This window comes from Vipera ursinii, assembly GCF_947247035.1.
Source record: "Vipera ursinii genome assembly, chromosome: 4".
In the NCBI taxonomy this organism is placed as follows: Eukaryota; Metazoa; Chordata; class Lepidosauria; order Squamata; family Viperidae; genus Vipera; species Vipera ursinii.
Genome location: NC_139514.1, coordinates 18,147,233 through 18,165,904, shown reverse-complemented (window position 1 = coordinate 18,165,904; position 18,672 = coordinate 18,147,233). Strand labels below are relative to the sequence as shown.

Below are 18,672 nucleotides of genomic sequence, written 5' to 3'. Positions count from 1 at the left end.
TTCCCCCGCACATACGTGCTAGTCGTTTCCAACTCTAGGGGCCGGTGCTCATCTCCGTTTCAAAGCCAAAGAGACAGCGCTTGTCCGAGGACGTCTCCGTGGTCATGTGGCCGGCATGACTAGACACCAAAGGCACACAGAACGCTGTTACCTTCCCACCGTAGTGGTCCCTATTTTTCTACTTGCATTTTTACGTGCTTTCGAACTGCTAGGTTGGCAGAAGCTGGGACGAGTAACAGGCGCTCACTCTGTTACGCGGCACTCGGGATTCAACCCGCGAAACTGCCGACCTTCTGATCAACAAGCTCAGCGTCCTAACCCACTGAGCCACCGCGTCCCTTCCATAGTTCTTACAGTGTTTATTTTCTGATCTGGCCATCTTGACTGATACATACCTAATGTATGCTTTTAAATCTAACCATACATAGTCCTGGATGGATTTTAGGCCTTTTCTTAATATTAGATTGCATAGTTCCTCACAAGGAATCTTCTGACTATTTATTAATCCCATTTGTTTTCTTTCTGTGACTTTCACATTTTCCCCTTGAGTGTGTCTGAAACTGCTAACTTTCATTTTCATAGAATAAATCAGGCCACTGCAAAAAGAATAGATAATACAATAAATCAAACCACAGTCTGGCTTACTGTTCAGATTCACATTAGTTGTAATATCAAATAATGTCTGCTGGAAGCATTATGTAATCATATCCAAAAAAAATCAAGAAAACATGAGAGCACAGACAGTGAAGCAATAGGTCTTCAAGCTAAAATCACAGGAGAATTTGCTTAGCTTCAGACTAATTATTTTTTTACAATTGCTGTTCAAACTCTTAGGGCTGATGGATAGTAATCTGTAAAGCAAACGTATTGTCCTCCTTGGCTTCTCTATATGTTTATCCTGGCTATCAGGTCAGTTTAAGAGGTTTTAGTTGTTCGTTACCACATTGCCCAAACCAAATATTGATGGTGGGGTCATATGTTCAAGTCATTACCATCTAGGTGTAAGAGGTTAGGTCCATACGGTGGGTATAATCAGGAAATTACATTGTTCTCAGTGGTATATAAAATTAATTAATGTGAATTAATTAAAACTGGATAGCATTTTTGGAGCTAGATGAAATTACTTTCAGTTAGGGGCTGCTAGAGCTGAATAATTGTTTCACTGAACTGCAGGTTGCAACACTCCTAAGTCATTTTCCATAAAGCCTCTGCCAATTTCAGATGATTATTGGATCTGTTCAGATAGAAAGAGTTATAAAGGGCTTCTTATTGCAGCTGAACATTTTCTGATCATCAGGTTCTACTGACTTTAAACAAATGAGAAACCCCTGATACCTTGAAATGTAATTAAAAATACACAATAATTATTTTGCTTTTGCGGTTTCAGACTTATCATGGTTACCAAATTAGAATTGTTTGGGTTTTTTGTTTGTTAGAATTATATCCACCACGATTTCTTGGACCATCATCTACATTAGCAGTAGCATGGAATATTGTCCATAATATGGGGTGACAGGAGATGTGAAAATAAGTTCTGAGAGAAATAAAATGTAGGAGATACAAAGAGTGAGGGATATAGGAGAGAGTTTACACTATCAGCCCATAAAGCAGTTGTGAATATAGCACAGTCTTGCTTGGTGATTAATGTAGTGTGATAAATGTCCTTTGGCTCCATATAATCCATGGGTACAAGAATGAAAGAATATGTTGACTTTTAATACAGCTGTTCCAAGAGGAAATGTGGCTTTTTAAGTTATTTTTCTTGAGAATGGCCATCTTGAAGTGGTTTAGGGACTTTCTTAGAAGAAAAATCTTATTGCATGAGAATCTATCTTGTTTTCCCTCTGTCTAATCTATTTTCTTTGAAGGTAAATTTAGGAAATGGGATTATTTTTGTCTAATAAATCTAGATTGCTTGCTTTGTTTGAGGTAAAATCCATCAGGAATTTTAAGCTACAATCCAGTGGGTGCTTTACCTGACTGTAGATTCTGTCAAGCACAGCAAATGGTATTTTTAGTGAATATACACTGAATTTTATTGTCAGTCAAGCATTGTTCTCTCATCACATATTGTGACTATAACAAACAACTGGCTGTATTATTATAAAACCTGTTACACATTATAGTCTATGGATGATGGCAAGCTTTCGTCTTGACTCTTATGCTCATGGCTGAATCAGAGGTCATAGCCTGAAACATGGGTGCACCCTCCTGAACATATACCCCTATATATCATACATGAACATGGATATGTACAGTGCAGAAATAATCTTTCCCTCCCCCTCTTTAAATGTTTTCCTACTTTCACTGGAAGCGGGAAATCAGTATTCTGGAGTCTCAAATGATCAGCTAGCTGGTTTGAACTACATTGCTAGGAATCTCTACTTGTGCAGTTGATAATGTTGATCAGGTGACCATCTACATGAAGGTAGATGTTCCCCCTTCCAAGTCCAAATTCAAGAACTGCATTATTTTATTCAACTCCTGGATCTTTAACAGAATAACAGAGTATGAAGGGACCCCGGAGGTGCTCTAATGATCCAACACAAGCAGGAGATCCCACACCATTCCAGACAAGTGGCTCTTCAAGCTCGTCTTAAAAACCTCCAGTGATGGAGCACCTACAACTTCTGAAGGCCAGCTGTTTCACTGGTTAATTGTTCTCATGGTTAGGAAGTTTCTCCTTAATTCCAGGTTGCTTCTCTCCTTCATTAGTTTCCATCCATTGTTTCTTGTCTTGCCTTCTGGTGCTTTGGAAAATAGGTCGACCCCCTCTTCTTTGTGGAATCCTTGAAACTAAATTTGTTTTCTTTGTTAAATTTTGTTAATGTTTGTTAAATCCTTGAAACTAGAAAAAACCCTTATTATTAGTTTCTATAGATATTTATTCTCAATAAATCAATTTGATTTGGCGATGCCAAGAAATGAATGGAATAATTACAGATTTTTATATTTTGTAAACAGTGGGAGAATGTTTTAATTTCTATAGTAAGTGTGTCAAAGGATCTCAGGTTAACTTCTCATATTTTTCTTATCTTTTCAGTAGATAACTCCACTCTAATCATAGGCATCCACTGTGATGAGTGGGGGGAGAAATTTACATTATCATGCAAGCAACACAAGTTACCTGTTTTTGATGTCATGATGCAGCTGCACAATTGCATAATTTATGTAGCACTGTCCCGATGCTCACAATATTTTAATATTATTGTGGCGTGTGATGGATGCCTGCAGCCTGAGGTATTGTGGTATTTCTTTGTAGCAAATCTTACATTCAGTCATAAAACTGATCAACATACCCAACATTTGTAGGTAGTAGGCATCATTGCATGATATTGCAGTAGCCAAAAATCAAAATCAAATTAATGTGTAGGCTGAAATCTTATAAGAACAAAAAGGCAGATGTTCTAAAATCTTATTAGATGAAGATCATCAAAAAGGATAGAATATTTTTAAATGAGTACATTAGTTGTCAATTCTCATGTATAGGTATTGTCAAAGACAGATTCCAACAAGTGAAAACCAGGTTTACAACTCCCCCCCCCCCCAAAATGGCCAATCTTAATATCAACTTATTTTTGAAGGAAACAAGGGAATATTACATCTTTTAACTTTCTTTTTGTGGGAATCTATCATTAAGATGCTCTGATTTTTCAATCCAGTAGGTTTTGCTCAAAAATTGGAGTCTGCAATGTAACTAATAATTATTTCCAAGCTACATCTTTCAGACATAAATATGCCTATTCATAATTCAATAGTTTCCTCATGATTTAAAATAAATTGCTGAAAGCAGATGCATTGTAATAGCAGAGATTTTAATAGCAACTTACATTTTGTAAATGAACGGAAATGAGATAAATGTATCTGCCATGGATGATGATGATGACAATAATAAACCTTTACTCTGAAAGACTCCAACATTTTTATAATATCAATATAGAGAAAAAGTGAAAGAAAGGAAAAAAGGAGTCATGGAGCACCCACAATTTCTGGAGGCAAATCATTCCATTGATTAATTGTTCTGTCAGGAAATTTCTCCTTATTTCTAGGTTGCTCCTCTTCTTGATTAGTTTCCATCCATTGCTTCTTGTCCTGCCTTCAGGTGCTTTGGAGAATAGCATGACTCCCTCTTCTTTGTGGCAGCCCCTTAAGATATTGGAACACTGCTATCATGTCACTCCTAGTCCTTCTTTTCACTAGACTAGACAAACCCAATTCCTGCATCTGTTCTTCATATTTTTTACCCTCCAGTCCCCTAATCGCATGGACTTCAACTCTCAAATTCTGGGAGTGGAAGTCCACACATTCAAGGTCTAGAAATACTGCTGTAGGCTGTGTCTCTTTATCAGGAGTTTTATTTTTTTTCCCTAATGAAGTTACGTGGTCTAGAAATGTTTGAAAACCCTTAACATAAATATCCACCATGTACAGAATGAATCTTTAAGGCATGTGAAATCACCCCAGCCCATTACAGTTTATTTGAGAAACCATGGCTTAGTGCAATATGTGAATTAGCTCTGTGTCATCAACATACTGTAGAGGTCCTTCAGCAAGACTGTCACAGTTCCCTGTCCATGAGCTGATTCACCACCATCATCTCTCTTTGTTGCTACTTGAAGGTTCAGTGATCCTTTTCCTCCGAGTTGATTTTGAATTGCTTTGCAGTAGGAAAAGTCAAGGCAGTTATAGCTCCTCCTTGCTCCTCTGCAGACGGCAGATGCAAGTGAACAGGAGACAGCAGAAGAAGGGGGAAAATACCCTTACGTCCATAACAGGAGCCTTGTCAGGTGCCCAACTCTTTTGTAATGCCCTTCTAAGCACCTTGAAATAAATACCTCACTTTACAGATTTGATGAAATGAACCTGGGTCCCCTCTTCCCCGCCCCGTCAGTAGATGATGGGAAATGGTCCTGTTGTTTTGAAATGCCTTGGAGGCATTCAAGGCAGCCATTTGTAGTAAAAACCGCTGATGGATTTCATCTCTGCTCCACAGAATACCAAGGGCTTGCTCGTGGGAAGCTTGGATACTCAGATTTTATTAGCAGTCAAGAAGCTAAAGTATCTCGGAGATTAAAGACTAGAAGCAGCAAACAGCAAAAGCTTAAAAGTATAATGCAAGTTGCTGGAAACACATCTGCCAGCGAGAGATAGGCTTCTCATTTTCAACATAGCATCTTTTCCCCCAAAAGGTGATACAGCTTTCTCTATGGGGAAAACAAAGCTTTACGTGAAGCAAATGTTAAAGGCCTGATTCAGAACAAGTAGACCAAGGGAATTACTCTCTCTTCCTCTGCATGCTGTCATCCTTCTTGCTGTGTTTGTATGCGTTTGCCAGAATTTAATTTGCTTTCTCAAGACTCTCATGCTATTAGTTATAGCTGAGATATTTCTCTGGGGAGCCACGTAATTTCATTTCAAAATTAGATGTAGTTCTCTCTTCATTAGTTTTCTGATACATTACATCAATCAGATTTCAATGGACTTAAATGATTTAATTCTACCTGATGGAGTTAGTTATTATGAAGTAAAGCTAAATGCCCACAGCATCTCATGTTCCTTTTTGTTCCCTGAACTTGGATAAGTAATTAATCTCTCCTGGGTTGCATGCCCCCTTACAATTACTCTCTTCTGCATTTTCTGTCTTAATTGCTACTTCGATAATAGAAATAAATGGGGCTACTGCTGAAATATGGCTACTGTTTAGGATGAAACCGTAACATTTTGACTTCTTTCTTTTCTGGTCTAAAGAAATGTAGTCACTTGATATGGAAACCAAAAATGGGGCAGGAGCTATTCTTTTATATATTCTATTCTCGATTTTATTGAAATCTAAAGAAAAGGGCTTTTTCATTAAGTTTTCATCTAAAAATCATTAGATTATTTTTAGTAGTTGTTATCATGTAAGGGGCATGAGTTCTGAAACCATCTCTTTATTGATGAGATTCATCACCTGGAAAGCGATTGAAAATGGCTCTTTACCGCTATTTAGTAAATGCCGCTCCCATCATCTGAGAGGTAAACTAGAAATCACTTTCTCCTCAAGATTGTATTTTAATGTTGTGGTTTTGGATGGTCATTTTAGAGCCAACTTCTGTATAGTTAAATACAGGTAGTCCTCGACTTACAACAATTTATTTAGTGACTGTTCAAAGTTACAATAGCACCGAAAAATGTGACTTATGACCGTGTTTCATAGTTACGACTTTTGCAGCATCCTCATGATCATGGGATCAAAATTCAGATTCTTGGCAACCGGTTCATATTTATGGCCTTTGCTGTGTCTCAAGGTCATGTGATCACCTTTTGTGACCTTCTGACAAGCAAAGTCAATGGGGAAGCCAGATTTATTTAGCAACCAGGTTACTAACTTATCAACTGCAGTGATTCACTTAACAATTGTGGCAAGAAAAGTTGTAAAATGGGGCAAAACTCACTTAACAAATGTCTCACTTAACAACAAAAATATTAGGCTCAATTGTGGTCGTACGTTGAGGACTACCTGTACATGAACAAGATTCAAATGTTAGTCATAAAATAATAATAAGATAACAATGAAGCAACAGTATTACTAATATCAGTAGCCAGCCCAAAATATCAATGTATAAATGAAAACATATCAGAGAAACACCAGTCTATCTCAGGATTCTTAGCATGGACAGTAATGCAACATCTGGAAGCAAGAGTACTCCTAAAGACACATCTCCAAATTTCACACTATGTAGTTGATATTTTTGCCATGATCGAAAAAGAACACACACACAATTTACAACCTTTTCTTGCAGCGGTTGTTAAGGAAATGCATCAGTCATTAGGTGAACCCATTGTTTACTATGGGTGGGTTTTTGTTGCAAACTGGAAGTAAGTGCTGGTTTCTGGGGGAAATGTCATAAATTGCAATCATGTGTCTGCAAGACGCTGCAAACAGGTGTAAGTGTGGGCTGGTTGCTGAGCACCCCAAATGTGTTCACATGACTAGGGGGCTGGCTGTTGGAACTTCAGAACCAGGTCATAATTGGCTTTTTCAGGAGGGTCTGTTTTAAATTTGAATGGTCGCTAATTGACTGGTTTAAGTCGAGGATTATCCGCACTGAATTCCCCGCAGAGGTTGTGCTAAAAAGTTGCTCATTTTTCCCTGCTTGGGGGGAGGTCTATACCTCCTTGCTTAAACGATGAAATTCTCCACTATTCTTTCATCAGTTGCAGTGTGACCTTTTTCAGCTGCTGGTTTCATCTGTCCCCGTTACAAGTGGCACTGTTATCTGTCCTGCATCTTCCGTAATCTCATAGCCGAAGCGCTTTTGCATTCTATGGACTTCTGCTTTTTTGTTCTCATTTGTTCAAATCGGCTGGTTCAAGGTTGCATCTGTCCCTTCTGTCTTTGCCATACATCAAGGGTATGAATACAAATAGCATATTGAATGCAGAAGATCTTGTTGGCAAGCCGGGTGATTGTACCACTGTTGGAAAAAGCTCATCGGTATTCATCTGCATTATTGCACATGCCCCAAAGTTCAGCCTTGGCATTCCAAATCGGTTGCTGGGCTGAAGTTCGTCTCTGAATCAATCCTGGTCACAGAAGCATGTCGAGAGAGGAAGAAAGTTAATTAGTTAGAAAAATGTTAAAATAACCTCTGATAATCTGAATGGGATCACAGCACTAGTTGAGAAATGATAAAATGCAAGTTTGCAGTAATTATCTCTTTCCAGTTTCCATGGACATGCATCCAGTATTCATCACATTTATACTAAAGGGAAATTTTCTCTGGAGCTGCCATATCCTTTGTATTTTTAATCACACTTGAAATACTTGATGCTCTGAAGTATTTTTATTTTATTGCAAGATCTAATCTTTTTGCAACGGATTCACTTTGCTACATAGGACGTTACAACTAAGCCTGACTTTGCAATTATGTGATATAATTTAGATGCAAATTAGGACTTCATATTCTGGCTGTCATATGCTTTATTCCTCTTGGTTAGCTAAGCTGTTACTCATTACATTTTATCACAGTAAGGTGTTGTTGTCTCTTTCAAGGTCGTTTCAGGGTTGTCTGATTGAATTCCTGCTTCTCTGTCCATTTTTACTGTTCTTGGGACAACAGAAAGTGATTGCAGTGATTGGAATGTTGTCTCTTTACAAGAGAACCAAGTTTGCCTCTTGAGTCTCTATTTAGTTGCTGAGATGTTCGTATGAAGGTCCAAATTCCATCCCTTTCTCCCAGCTTTAAAGTATATAACAGGTCTCTTTGTTAGAAATTGTTTTCATCACTGTTTTAACATTCTTTTTTTCACCGAGTCATGAAAAATTTCTTTTTTAGTCCTTGTAAACACCAGAATGGACCAATTTGTTTGTTTGGAGAGCAATCTGTTCTGCAGATGGTGGGCTCCGGTGCTGTAATGTTCTTAATTAAAATCAAAGTCTTTATGATCGTACCCAGTAATGAAATTGGCACCATTAGCAATAAAGATTTCCCAGTTACGGCCAATCTATAATATGAATAGCACTATGTGCAATTGGTGTACACTTTACATTTATCCTAATCCAACAAAACTGAAATGCGGGATATAATTTTTTCCTTAAAGCTCTTTCCCTTTAATGAAATGGAGCAAATTTGCTTTGAGAATTAGATCTGGCATATATTCTGTCAATAAACCACTTTGTAACTGGCAGCTAAAACTGACTAAATTGAGAATTTCGTCTGTCTTGGCTGGAAACACTAAAATAAATAACCTGTTGTTTAAAAATTCCATTTATGTTAATACAAATGAGTAAATTGTTAGAGTTACCAAAGGAAACTATTTATTGGTTTTTTTATGCTCCATCTTTTGACTTTACACGCCATTATTTTCATTTGATATATGCAAGTGCACGAATCAAACCTAGTTTATAGCTTTTGCATTCTCTTTTTATTGTTTTCTAGTAGCTAATCCATCAACTAAAATTAGTCTTGTAGATCAACATTCATATTCATAGCAAGCAAGCCATGGTACAGATTTGCATGATTCCCTCTGATGTTGGTTTTTTTACTGTAATAAACTTTTTATATGTAATTTATTTCCTCTTTGCAAATATCATATTTTGCCTGTAAGCAGACCGATTCCTGGATTGCCATGATGATTATGACTAGCCATAATTTTTTATAATCTATGAATAGAAAAGTATTTCACTCATAAAGTTGGGCTTTACCCGCTCACCTTGGCAACCTCTGAAACATCCTTGTAAGGTGTGTAGGTGTGCATATTTATATGTTACCTTTCTGTTCAGAAAGCCTTGTGGGATTCTTGGAAATAGCGTGATATATTGCAGGAGAGTATAAACCAGGAGTCACAACTGATGGAGAATTTAGTGGATGTTCCTAAATTTTGAGATCATGTTATATGCATTCTCACAAAAGGCTGCCATAGGGGATATGCTTAGTCACAAAATACCTATTTTATCCAAGGGCAGAATTTATCCAGTCTCCCTTTCCAGCTTTTATGGGTCCATGTAGAATGAACATTATCTGAAATAAAGGTAATGCTTGAGCCTGACAGTTTGCTTTGCACAACGTTAGCTTTCTGTCATTTTTCAAAAAAGAAACTAAAAAGTAATAAAACCAGATCGGGCATGGCACCCAGCAGGCATTGCAGGAGGTATCCCTGAGGACCAGACTAGAGTTTTAAGCTGTAAGTGTGGGGCAGAAATATCAAGCTTGTTTGTTTCTTGCACCAATGGAAAAACTACTTGGGATTCAGTCTGGGGTTTCTTTTTCAAATCTCCTTCAATTTGTAGCTGCTGCTGTCAAGTTGATAGTAGCAATACAGTAGAAGTGCTTCTGCCACAATCCTGCTGGATTTCCACAAAGTCATTTGATGCGATCTGAAGGTCAAATGAGAGTGCTACAGTGCTCCTTTTGTTGAGGTTGAAAATTAAATTGATCTCTCCTGCTGTGTGTTTCCATGCTATTTGAACTGGGCTGTGGTAGGAAACATACATAGACTTCCGGAGAAAAAAGGAGGAACCTGCCCCACTTTACATTGGAGAGAACTGTGTAGAGAGAGTTTCCTCCTTTAAATTTCTGGGAGTCTACCTCTGTGAAGATCTGACCTGGAAAGTTAACACAACCCAGGTGGCTAGAAAGGCCCAACAGAGGCTTCACTTTCTTAGGGTCTTGCGGAAGAACAGGGTAGAACAACAGCTAATGACCCTCTTTTACCGGTCTACCATAGAGAGCGTCCTCTCGTATGGTATTGTGGTTTGGTATGCTGGTCTGATAGCCGCGGACAGGAAAGTATTACAGAGGGTAGTGAGCACAGCACAAGACATTGTGGGCTGTTCCCTGACACCACTGGATGACATCGCCAGGGCTCGTTGCCTTGGAAGAGTGAGGAAGATTCTCAGGGATGACTCACACCCTGGACGGTATCTCTTTACTCTCCTACCATCCGGTAGGAGATATAGAAATATAGCCAGCCGTACCAACAGGCTGAAAAATAGCTTTTATCCGTGGGCTGTTAGGCTTTTAAATAGGACATAATCTTATGCAGTATTGACTTGGGAGGCCGGTGTGTGGTGTAGTTGGTTCACATAGTGTGGTGGGATGGAGGGTTTGTTGTCACTGTGTGTTGGGGGGAGAGAGCACGGGGGGAGGCTCAGCTAATCTCAATGTACACATGTACTTTGACAATAAAGGTTTATTATTATTATACAGTTGGTAGTAAATTAATAAACCCAATCCGGACTGTCTCTGAACTTCTTACTGATTGGGGAAAAAAGGGAGGGATGTAACTATATAGCTGTCTAACAGCAACAGAATAATGCCCTTTTCATGCCACAGATTATTATTTTTTTAAAAAAAAACCTCTGATCTCAGACCAAAAGAAAATGTCTCAGTGTCTTCTATAGATGGACTGCTCTGCCTGTTGAGACTACCTCGTTCCAAAATGTGGATAAAGTTTTTTAGGGGTAGGAGTTCTTCAGTATTTACAATTACTGCCAAAAATTGTAATTCTAGTAATTAGTAATTCTAGGAACCATGGTTTATATTACTCATAAACCTGAATACCACCCTACCCATGAGGACCGTCTGAAGGAACTTGTGGTTGTCAGCAAAGAAGATCTGTATACAGATACATTGCCAGTGACAAATAGTCTCTATCTGAACTTGTCTCCTATCACTTGGCTGGTAGCTAATTATTATATTTTCAGTTATCAAATAGTCTTGTCAAAAGTAACATTAGAAGGTAGGCAGTAAGAGCAGCTAAGTGGCACCAGTGAAAAGGTAACCTTGATACTGTTCTCATGAAAAATGCGTTAAGGCCATCTGCAGTGGAAATTGGATAAGATGGTGGGTGGAACTATGCTCAACCTAGACTTTTGCGTTCAGCCTAGCCTTGTATTCATTGTAGTTCTGATGTCTTCCACTTAATAACCGTACATGCATTGATTTTTATTCCAAGCTGTTTTGAGTGTCTTATGGAAGAGACGTGGGGCAGCAGAATGTATTTCAAATATACAAGGTCAGGGCTAATATTGCTGCAAGCATTCCTAAGTGAATTGTCTAGTTGGAGAAAAAGAAAATTAAAAGGGGCAGAGGTAGCTGTCCTTCCCCCCCACTTTTTTTTATTTGGCAAATTGACAGGATGTACAGTGGCAATGCAATAGATGGAAGATGTGACAAATATTATCTTTTCCTGGGGGAAACATGGAGCACCGGATCAGTCAGGATCCATTTCCTGTTGCTTCTATGCATATCAGATGATAATAGAAAGTGGAATTAAAGTGTAAACCCTATTCGTTTATGTCAGTTGGATCCCAGATGGGGTGTCTTGATGGCAGGAATGTGAAAGAGAACTGATTTCTTAATAGTACTGAGGGATCAAGCAATTGGGTTTTTTAATACCATTTAGACAGAGTTGGCAAGCTCACCTTCTATAAAATGCAGCTAATATTGAACTATCCCATAAGTCTTGGTGGGGTAAAAAAGGAGGTTTATAAATCAAGGCAGTCAGTGTGGTGGTTTGTGTTAAAAGAACAGCATAAAAGAGAGAAACGTAAAGCTCTGATGCCTGCAGGTGCAATGTGGAGTTTACAGTCCTTCACATCTGGGCAGCCAGCTGTTACCGTTCCTTTCACTGAAGATGTATGCGTGTATGTTGTTAATTCAGCACTTAGATCATTATTTGGGTTCTTCCCTAAAGAGATAAAAATTAATCAACATTTCAATATTGGATCTAGAAAACTGGGTCTCTGACTGTTGCTTATTTATGAAAAGCCGCATAATTTTAATGTTCATTCTTGGTTTCTCACACTTTTTTTTTATTTAACAGTTTGGCTGTGACCGTAGTAAGACTCTAGTAGACATCTGTGGAGAGAAGGAATTTCAGGCTTTTGTATGCGATGCGCTCACTCTGCCAATACGGAGCGGTTCGTGTGATGCCTGCATATCCATTGCGGTCATCCATCATTTTTCAACACTGGTAGGTTAAAACTGCCTAAAAGTGGAAAGATTGTAATATAGTTTGTCCTTCTGTTTCATGGCTGTTGTTGTTGCTGTTGTTTTCATTCCAGGGATTAGTTAGCTTTGATTGTCAGTTCTATTTTTGCAACTCCTAAAGAACTTCCAGATTGCTTCTTTGATTTTCACATCACAATTAGTGGCACCGTTGAATTAAGGCTTACTGTGCTTATTTTTTCTATCTATAACTATTTTCTGGGGTGGGAGCGGGGGCAAGAAAGAAAATGGAAAAGAAATTCTGGAGTACCTTCCCATCCTGTGAAATTCTTGTCCCGCTCAACTTTTCTAAATTTCTTAACGCCCCAAACAGCCTGCAATACAAATTCTTCAGTTCGGTCTCTCCTGATTGGCAGTGGTTCTTCATATTCCCTGGCATATTATCTTAAGTTTTTGTTCTCTGAAGATGCTGCTGTGAAATCTGAAACTTTTTACACAAAGCACATGTTGGACCACTTAGCAGTGATCCTGATTCAACTTCACTGGAGATGGGTCTATTGAAACAAATTATGAATCCAGTGTTGCCTTGTGATGAGAGATTCTTCTGACTCTTCTGAATCTTTTTTGCAAGACTTTGCTCTCCACGTTAGCTTTTGTAAGCTAGGATTTCACCAACGTGGCATTAACCTTTTCTATTCTGGATGTGAACAAATCATAGAACTTGCATCCAGTGGTTCTCAGTTTTGCTAAGTTACAACACAACCAATAGTTTTTTTTAAAAAAAGTGTCAGAACAGAGGATAAAGGATTTAAGCTTAGCTACTGGAAGACCTCTTTTGCCTAATTAGACCTGCCATTACTTCCCTTTCAAAGGAAATCCAGTTACGTGCCCTGTTAACATTCCTAATACAGTTAAGGAAGTTCATGTGGGCTTCCTTACTATGAGAGATCTATTTTGTTATGTTCTACAGGTACTCCTCGACTTACGTCGGTAATTAAGCTTGCAATTATGGTCATAAGTTGTGTCAGTCATTAAATGAATCTTCATGTGACCGCTCCTGGTTTTATGATCTTTTTTGCAGCATTTGTAAAGCAAATGTCACAGTCGTTAAGCGAACTATTATTCGCTATGGGTGTTTTTTTTTCCTAGAAACTGGAAATAAATGTGCTTTCCAACAAAAACATAAATTGTAGCTCCTTGGCTGCAGGATGCTGCAAACGGCGGTTGATGCGGGCGGTTGCTGAGCACCAGGGCATGGGCAGCTGTCAGAGCGTTGAATGTGGGTCCTAAGTAACTTCAAATAGTCACTAAGCAACAACCGTTTGTAAATCGAGGACTACCCGTAATTACAGTGGTTCTTAGTTCTTTCTTTCAACAAAGTGCTCAGATGTTATGGTAGCAGTTACTTGTTCTGCATATTTAGCTATTTTATTGTTTGCTGTTTTTTAAGAAAAAAAATCATTGTATATTAATTATGTTAATTTCATTGATATATAATTCTGAAAGGCCTGAAAGATGTATAAATTTAAAAAAGTAGAAATGTACAGACTAAAGAATAGTACAGTGTTTCTAATTCACTGAGCTCTGTTTTGTACCATATTTTCCGGCGTATAAGACGACTTTCTTCTCAAAAGTTGGGGGGTCATCTTATACGCCGGGTCGTCTTATACGCCGGAAAAAAATAATCAGTCGAGCGTCCCCGTTCTTGCAAAGCCGGGCCGCCCCGTGCAATCGAGCTATCTCCGGCGCGGCTCCGGGACACGGCTGAGCGGGAGCGTTGGGCGGCTCTCCCCACGCGAAGGCGGCGCTGCCCGTTGGCTCTTGGCCCGAGGGGAGGGCCTCGCACCCGCCGGACTCACCTGTCACCAGCACCGCTCTCCCCCCTGTGGGGATGCGCTTCCGCCGGGCGGTGCTGGCCAAGACGAGCCAGCAGGCAGCCGCTGTGAGTGCGGCGCTGAGGGGCAGCAGCAGGACGGCCTGGCCCAGCGCCTGCAGGACGGCCAGCAGCCCCATGCGCAGCAGCAGCCGCCGGCTCAGCAACAGGTCCGAGCGCAGGAGCCGCACTGCCAGGCTGCCCACGAAAAGCAGCCACACCGAGAGGCTGCACGCCCAGTCCAGCTCCATGAGGGGCAGGGCGGGAAGCCGGCCAGGAAGAGGGACCGGGAGCCCGGGCCGAGCGCGCCTCGGCCGACAGTGAGAGGGAAGCGGCACATGAGTTCTAAAAAAGAGGCTGCGGGTGGAGCTGCCCCACCCTGTGCCGAATGGGAGAAGTTCAAGGCCTGGGGGGAAGCAGGAGGGGCGCCGGCCGTGGCGGGGTGGCGGCTGCCCTCCGGCGCTGCCTGCTGCCTGGGAAACGCTGCGCCTTGGGGGCCGGCAGAAGCGCAGGAGCAGCGGGAGGGCCGGCGGGGCCAGTCGGGCCTTCGCCTCCTCTGCAACGGACAGGGAGGGCAGGGCATGTAAGTATTTTCCGGCGTATAAGATGAAAAACCTTGAAAATCTTAAAAGTCAGGGGTCGTCTTATACGCCGGGTCGTCTTATACGCCGGAAAATACGGTATTTTGTTTTGTTCTGAAGTACAATTTTTAGTTTGTTCCCTTTTACCTTTAGAATGACTGACTGTGTTTCTCCCCCTTGAGTAGGAGAGGAGGCTGGCTGTGCTCTGTGAACTAACTCGGTTGCTGAGACCAGGTGGGAAAGCACTTGTTTACGTTTGGGCAATGGAACAGGAATACAAGGAGCGGAAGTCGAAGTATCTGAAAGGGAAAAAAGCTAGTGATAAAAGTCTTGGCAAAGCTGTCAGCGACACACTAAATAAAACAGGCAGCACTGAATGCCAAGGTTTAGCACAGCCCATCAAGGACTGTAATCAACCTAAGGGGATGAGCAACAGTCCAAACCAGGTGGTTCCTGCCAGCTTGCCAATTCATACAAACAGAACTTCCTTTGAATCCCAAGATGTCTTGGTCCCTTGGCATCTGAAAGATGGAATAACGAAAAAGACAAGACATGCCAAGTTTTGTCAGCCTCTGGATGGCTCTACAAATGCTCCAGAACCCAACCCTGTTTTTCACCGCTATTACCACGTCTTCTGTGAAGGTGAACTGGAACAGCTGTGTAAACAACTAGATTGCATAAAGGTGCAAGAAAGTTATTATGACCAAGGAAACTGGTGTGTGGTTCTTGAAAAGCAGTGACACCTTCACAGTTCCATGGAGGCAGCTGTGTCTTTGATGGATTTATGGATACAATTATTTCTAAAACATGATTGGCTACCTTGGCATTTGGCTTTTGGTATTGTGTTTCTATTTTTAAAAAAATAAATATCACTTCTACATCCTCCAAGGAGAGAGTGCCTTGTTTTTTCCCCGATTTATGAAATTTTATGATGATCCTTTATGATTTCATGATCATCCTTGCAAATTACAGATCTGTTGGTTCAAAGAGATGTGATCAAATTTTGAAAGTTTCCGATTTGATGCTCCCAAATGCAGAGGAACAATAATTTCTTGAGAAATGTCAAACCTATGGAAGGATATAAACAACTATTTTATTTAGCAAAACTAACGGGTTACAGTGAATTCTGGTCCTGTGCACCTGGGGCAAGCCAAAACAAATATCGTAGGAATACCTCAGACCATCTTAAGGATTTGATCAAAGAAGGACAGAGCATGTGGTCAATATAATGAAGCAATGAAATGTATTTGAAATTAATGCAGGAACAGAAGAGAAGGCCTGGAATGGTTTCAGAGTAGGAGAGGCAACAAAGGGACATTTTGAAAGGTAATATAGAATCTTTGGTTCAAGGCAGTGCCAGCACTCTATTATTGTTCTAGCAAGCTTGCCCATTGTCTCCTTCACCACAACTGCAGAAAAAGAGAAATAAGAGGCCAACTGGCACATTCCCATGTACTTAGCAATCTCCCACATCATTAAATTTGGTCATAAATTCTAAAAGTATTTGCAAAAAGGACCTGTGAATCTTTTAATTATATACAGCCCTGCACTTATACTTGGTTGGTGATTCTATAAGATACAAACATCATTGGCATAGAAATCAAATTAATATACAGTGAGGGAGAGAGAGAAAGGGACTGATGCATAATATTTTCTAGCGAATATTCCACTAATTTTCATTATTAAAAATGATTCTGTGTAGAGATACCAAAAAGGTATATAAAGATACAGAGTATCAAAATTTAAAGTTTCAGAATACAGTTTCTATTTGTCAGCTTTATGTTTCCATTAAGACTTCATTTTTAATTGATAATAGACAACCTGTGACCATTGGGTCATTGTTTCAGAGACATTTCCTTAACTAAACAGAGAAATAGAGTAACTATGGCAGGCAAAAAGGCAATTGGATCGACTTCCAATTTCCTTTCTTTTGAGTTTCTTGTGGGAAGCTGGCAGGTAACATGGACCTTCCCTTCCTTTCCCTTCCCTTCCCTTCTTCCAACAGGCAAAAAAATAATAATTGCACAAGTGACCAGGAAGGTATCAGGGAACATTGGAAATGAAGATCACATAATTGTTGAGTAAGGTGGTGCTGAAGCAGCCACAACTTCCCCAAATTTCATTCCCTTAACAGTAATAAGTCCCGGCATTCAGAAAGTTAGTCTTTTTGAGTTACCTCGGTTCAATAATTATTGATCTATACCTTCTAATTTTGTCCAATTGAAAGTTACAAAACAGACATGACAATTTTTGTACAGTACTCTGTACAAAAGCAAAAAAGCTTGCATAAATAGGAGTATGGTATGCACCATTTAATATTGGGGGGAGGTGGGAGAGAAAACACCACTCAAAAATAATAGTAGCATCTTTATTACCAAAAAGTAACTTGTAGTAAAATATATTACAAGATGCATAATATATCATTTGCAAAATAAAGTATACAGAATTAAAATCTAATTAGGCCTCAACACAATTCATAGTAAATGAATCTAGTCCAACAAGCTAAATCTAACGGGCAAAATACAGTTAACTAAGTATCCTATCATATCCAAATAATAAACAGAAGTGAATATAATGTAATAAGTTTCAACAATCTTAGCTCCATTAGCTTCCATGGAAATAATAAAAAACAATACCATGTTACTGTTCAATGAATCAGTCAATTATATTAGATCCAGAACCAGACTGCAATGAAGTAAATTATATTATTGAGTCCATGCAAGATAATGCAAATAGTCCTCGCCTGGAATGATAGTCATAGATTGTAGTGGTCGCTAATGCCCATGTGATCACTTTGCTTAATGACCACAATCCTAGCTCTCCCTGTTGCAGTTGTTAAGTGGAGCATGAGGTGTCTTGGGATAGAAAAGGCATTGGGAGGCCTGTTGCAGTCAGCACTGTGACACTTCCCCAGCTCTTATGAGGCTTGTCCCCACCCCAAGGCACCCCTTGCACAACCTCCCACCCCTTGGGCTCTTTCCCCCCCCCCCCATCACACCTTGCTCTTTACTATTCTTTTTTCAAAGGTTGCCTTTCCCAAGGAGAAGCAGCCAATGTGCCATGCAGCCTTCCTATACAGAAGCTGTGGGTGCCGTCCTGGAAGTGGGTGCCATTTGGAAAGCAGCCACAATTGTCACAATTTGAGAATTGCAATTGTTCCCCCGATGGCACCCGATATCCAGAGATTGCCTTTCAGAAAGAGAAGCAGTCGATCTGCCATGTGACCTTCCTATACAGAGGCCATGTGGTGCCATTATTAAGTTTCATTACAAGATAAAAGTAAAGAAGAAAGCGAAGTCAGGAAAATAAGAAAAGGAAAGAGAAAAGTGCAAAGGGAGAGAAAAATAATGACTTCTGGCTTTCTTTAGTGCTGTAGATGGCAAAAAAATTAAATAAAAATAAAAATACATCAACCTTTTGCTTTAATTTCACAATTCTATAATTACAAAATCATTCTGATCATCAAAACCTAAAATCAACATTTCATTTTTTTTTTCCATCTCGAGCAGAAGTAATTTCCAAATAGAAACAAAACTAGATATTTTTTTTTTGCTTTAATTAAAACAATTTTGGCATCTCCACATCTTCCACTGTGGATATTACTGTGTCTTTCCATCTTTGCTCATCTACAAAACTAGATAAGGTCTTTTCTTTTAATTAAAACAATCAATGTTGCCAATTCTGTTAAATCTTATCGCCTTTAATCCCCATTCTTCCATTGTGGGAATTAGTGCGTCTTTCCATCTTTTCACATATAGGTTTCTTGCCACTGTCAACAAATACA

The 18,672-nt window shown here is 39.6% G+C and overlaps 1 protein-coding gene across 1 annotated transcript in view; it reads left to right on the top strand.

Moving 5' to 3' along the window:
• Positions 1-15,771, top strand: part of ALKBH8 (alkB homolog 8, tRNA methyltransferase) — a 51,141-nt gene extending 35,370 nt beyond the window's left edge. Inside the window, exons 10-11 of the mRNA XM_083362840.1 lie at positions 12,310-12,459; positions 15,074-15,771. Of these exons, the coding sequence (XP_083218966.1) occupies positions 12,310-12,459; positions 15,074-15,628 (705 nt within the window). The 3' untranslated portion in view covers positions 15,629-15,771. The remainder of the gene's footprint in view (positions 1-12,309; positions 12,460-15,073) is intronic.
• Positions 15,772-18,672: the final 2,901 nt, after the last annotated feature.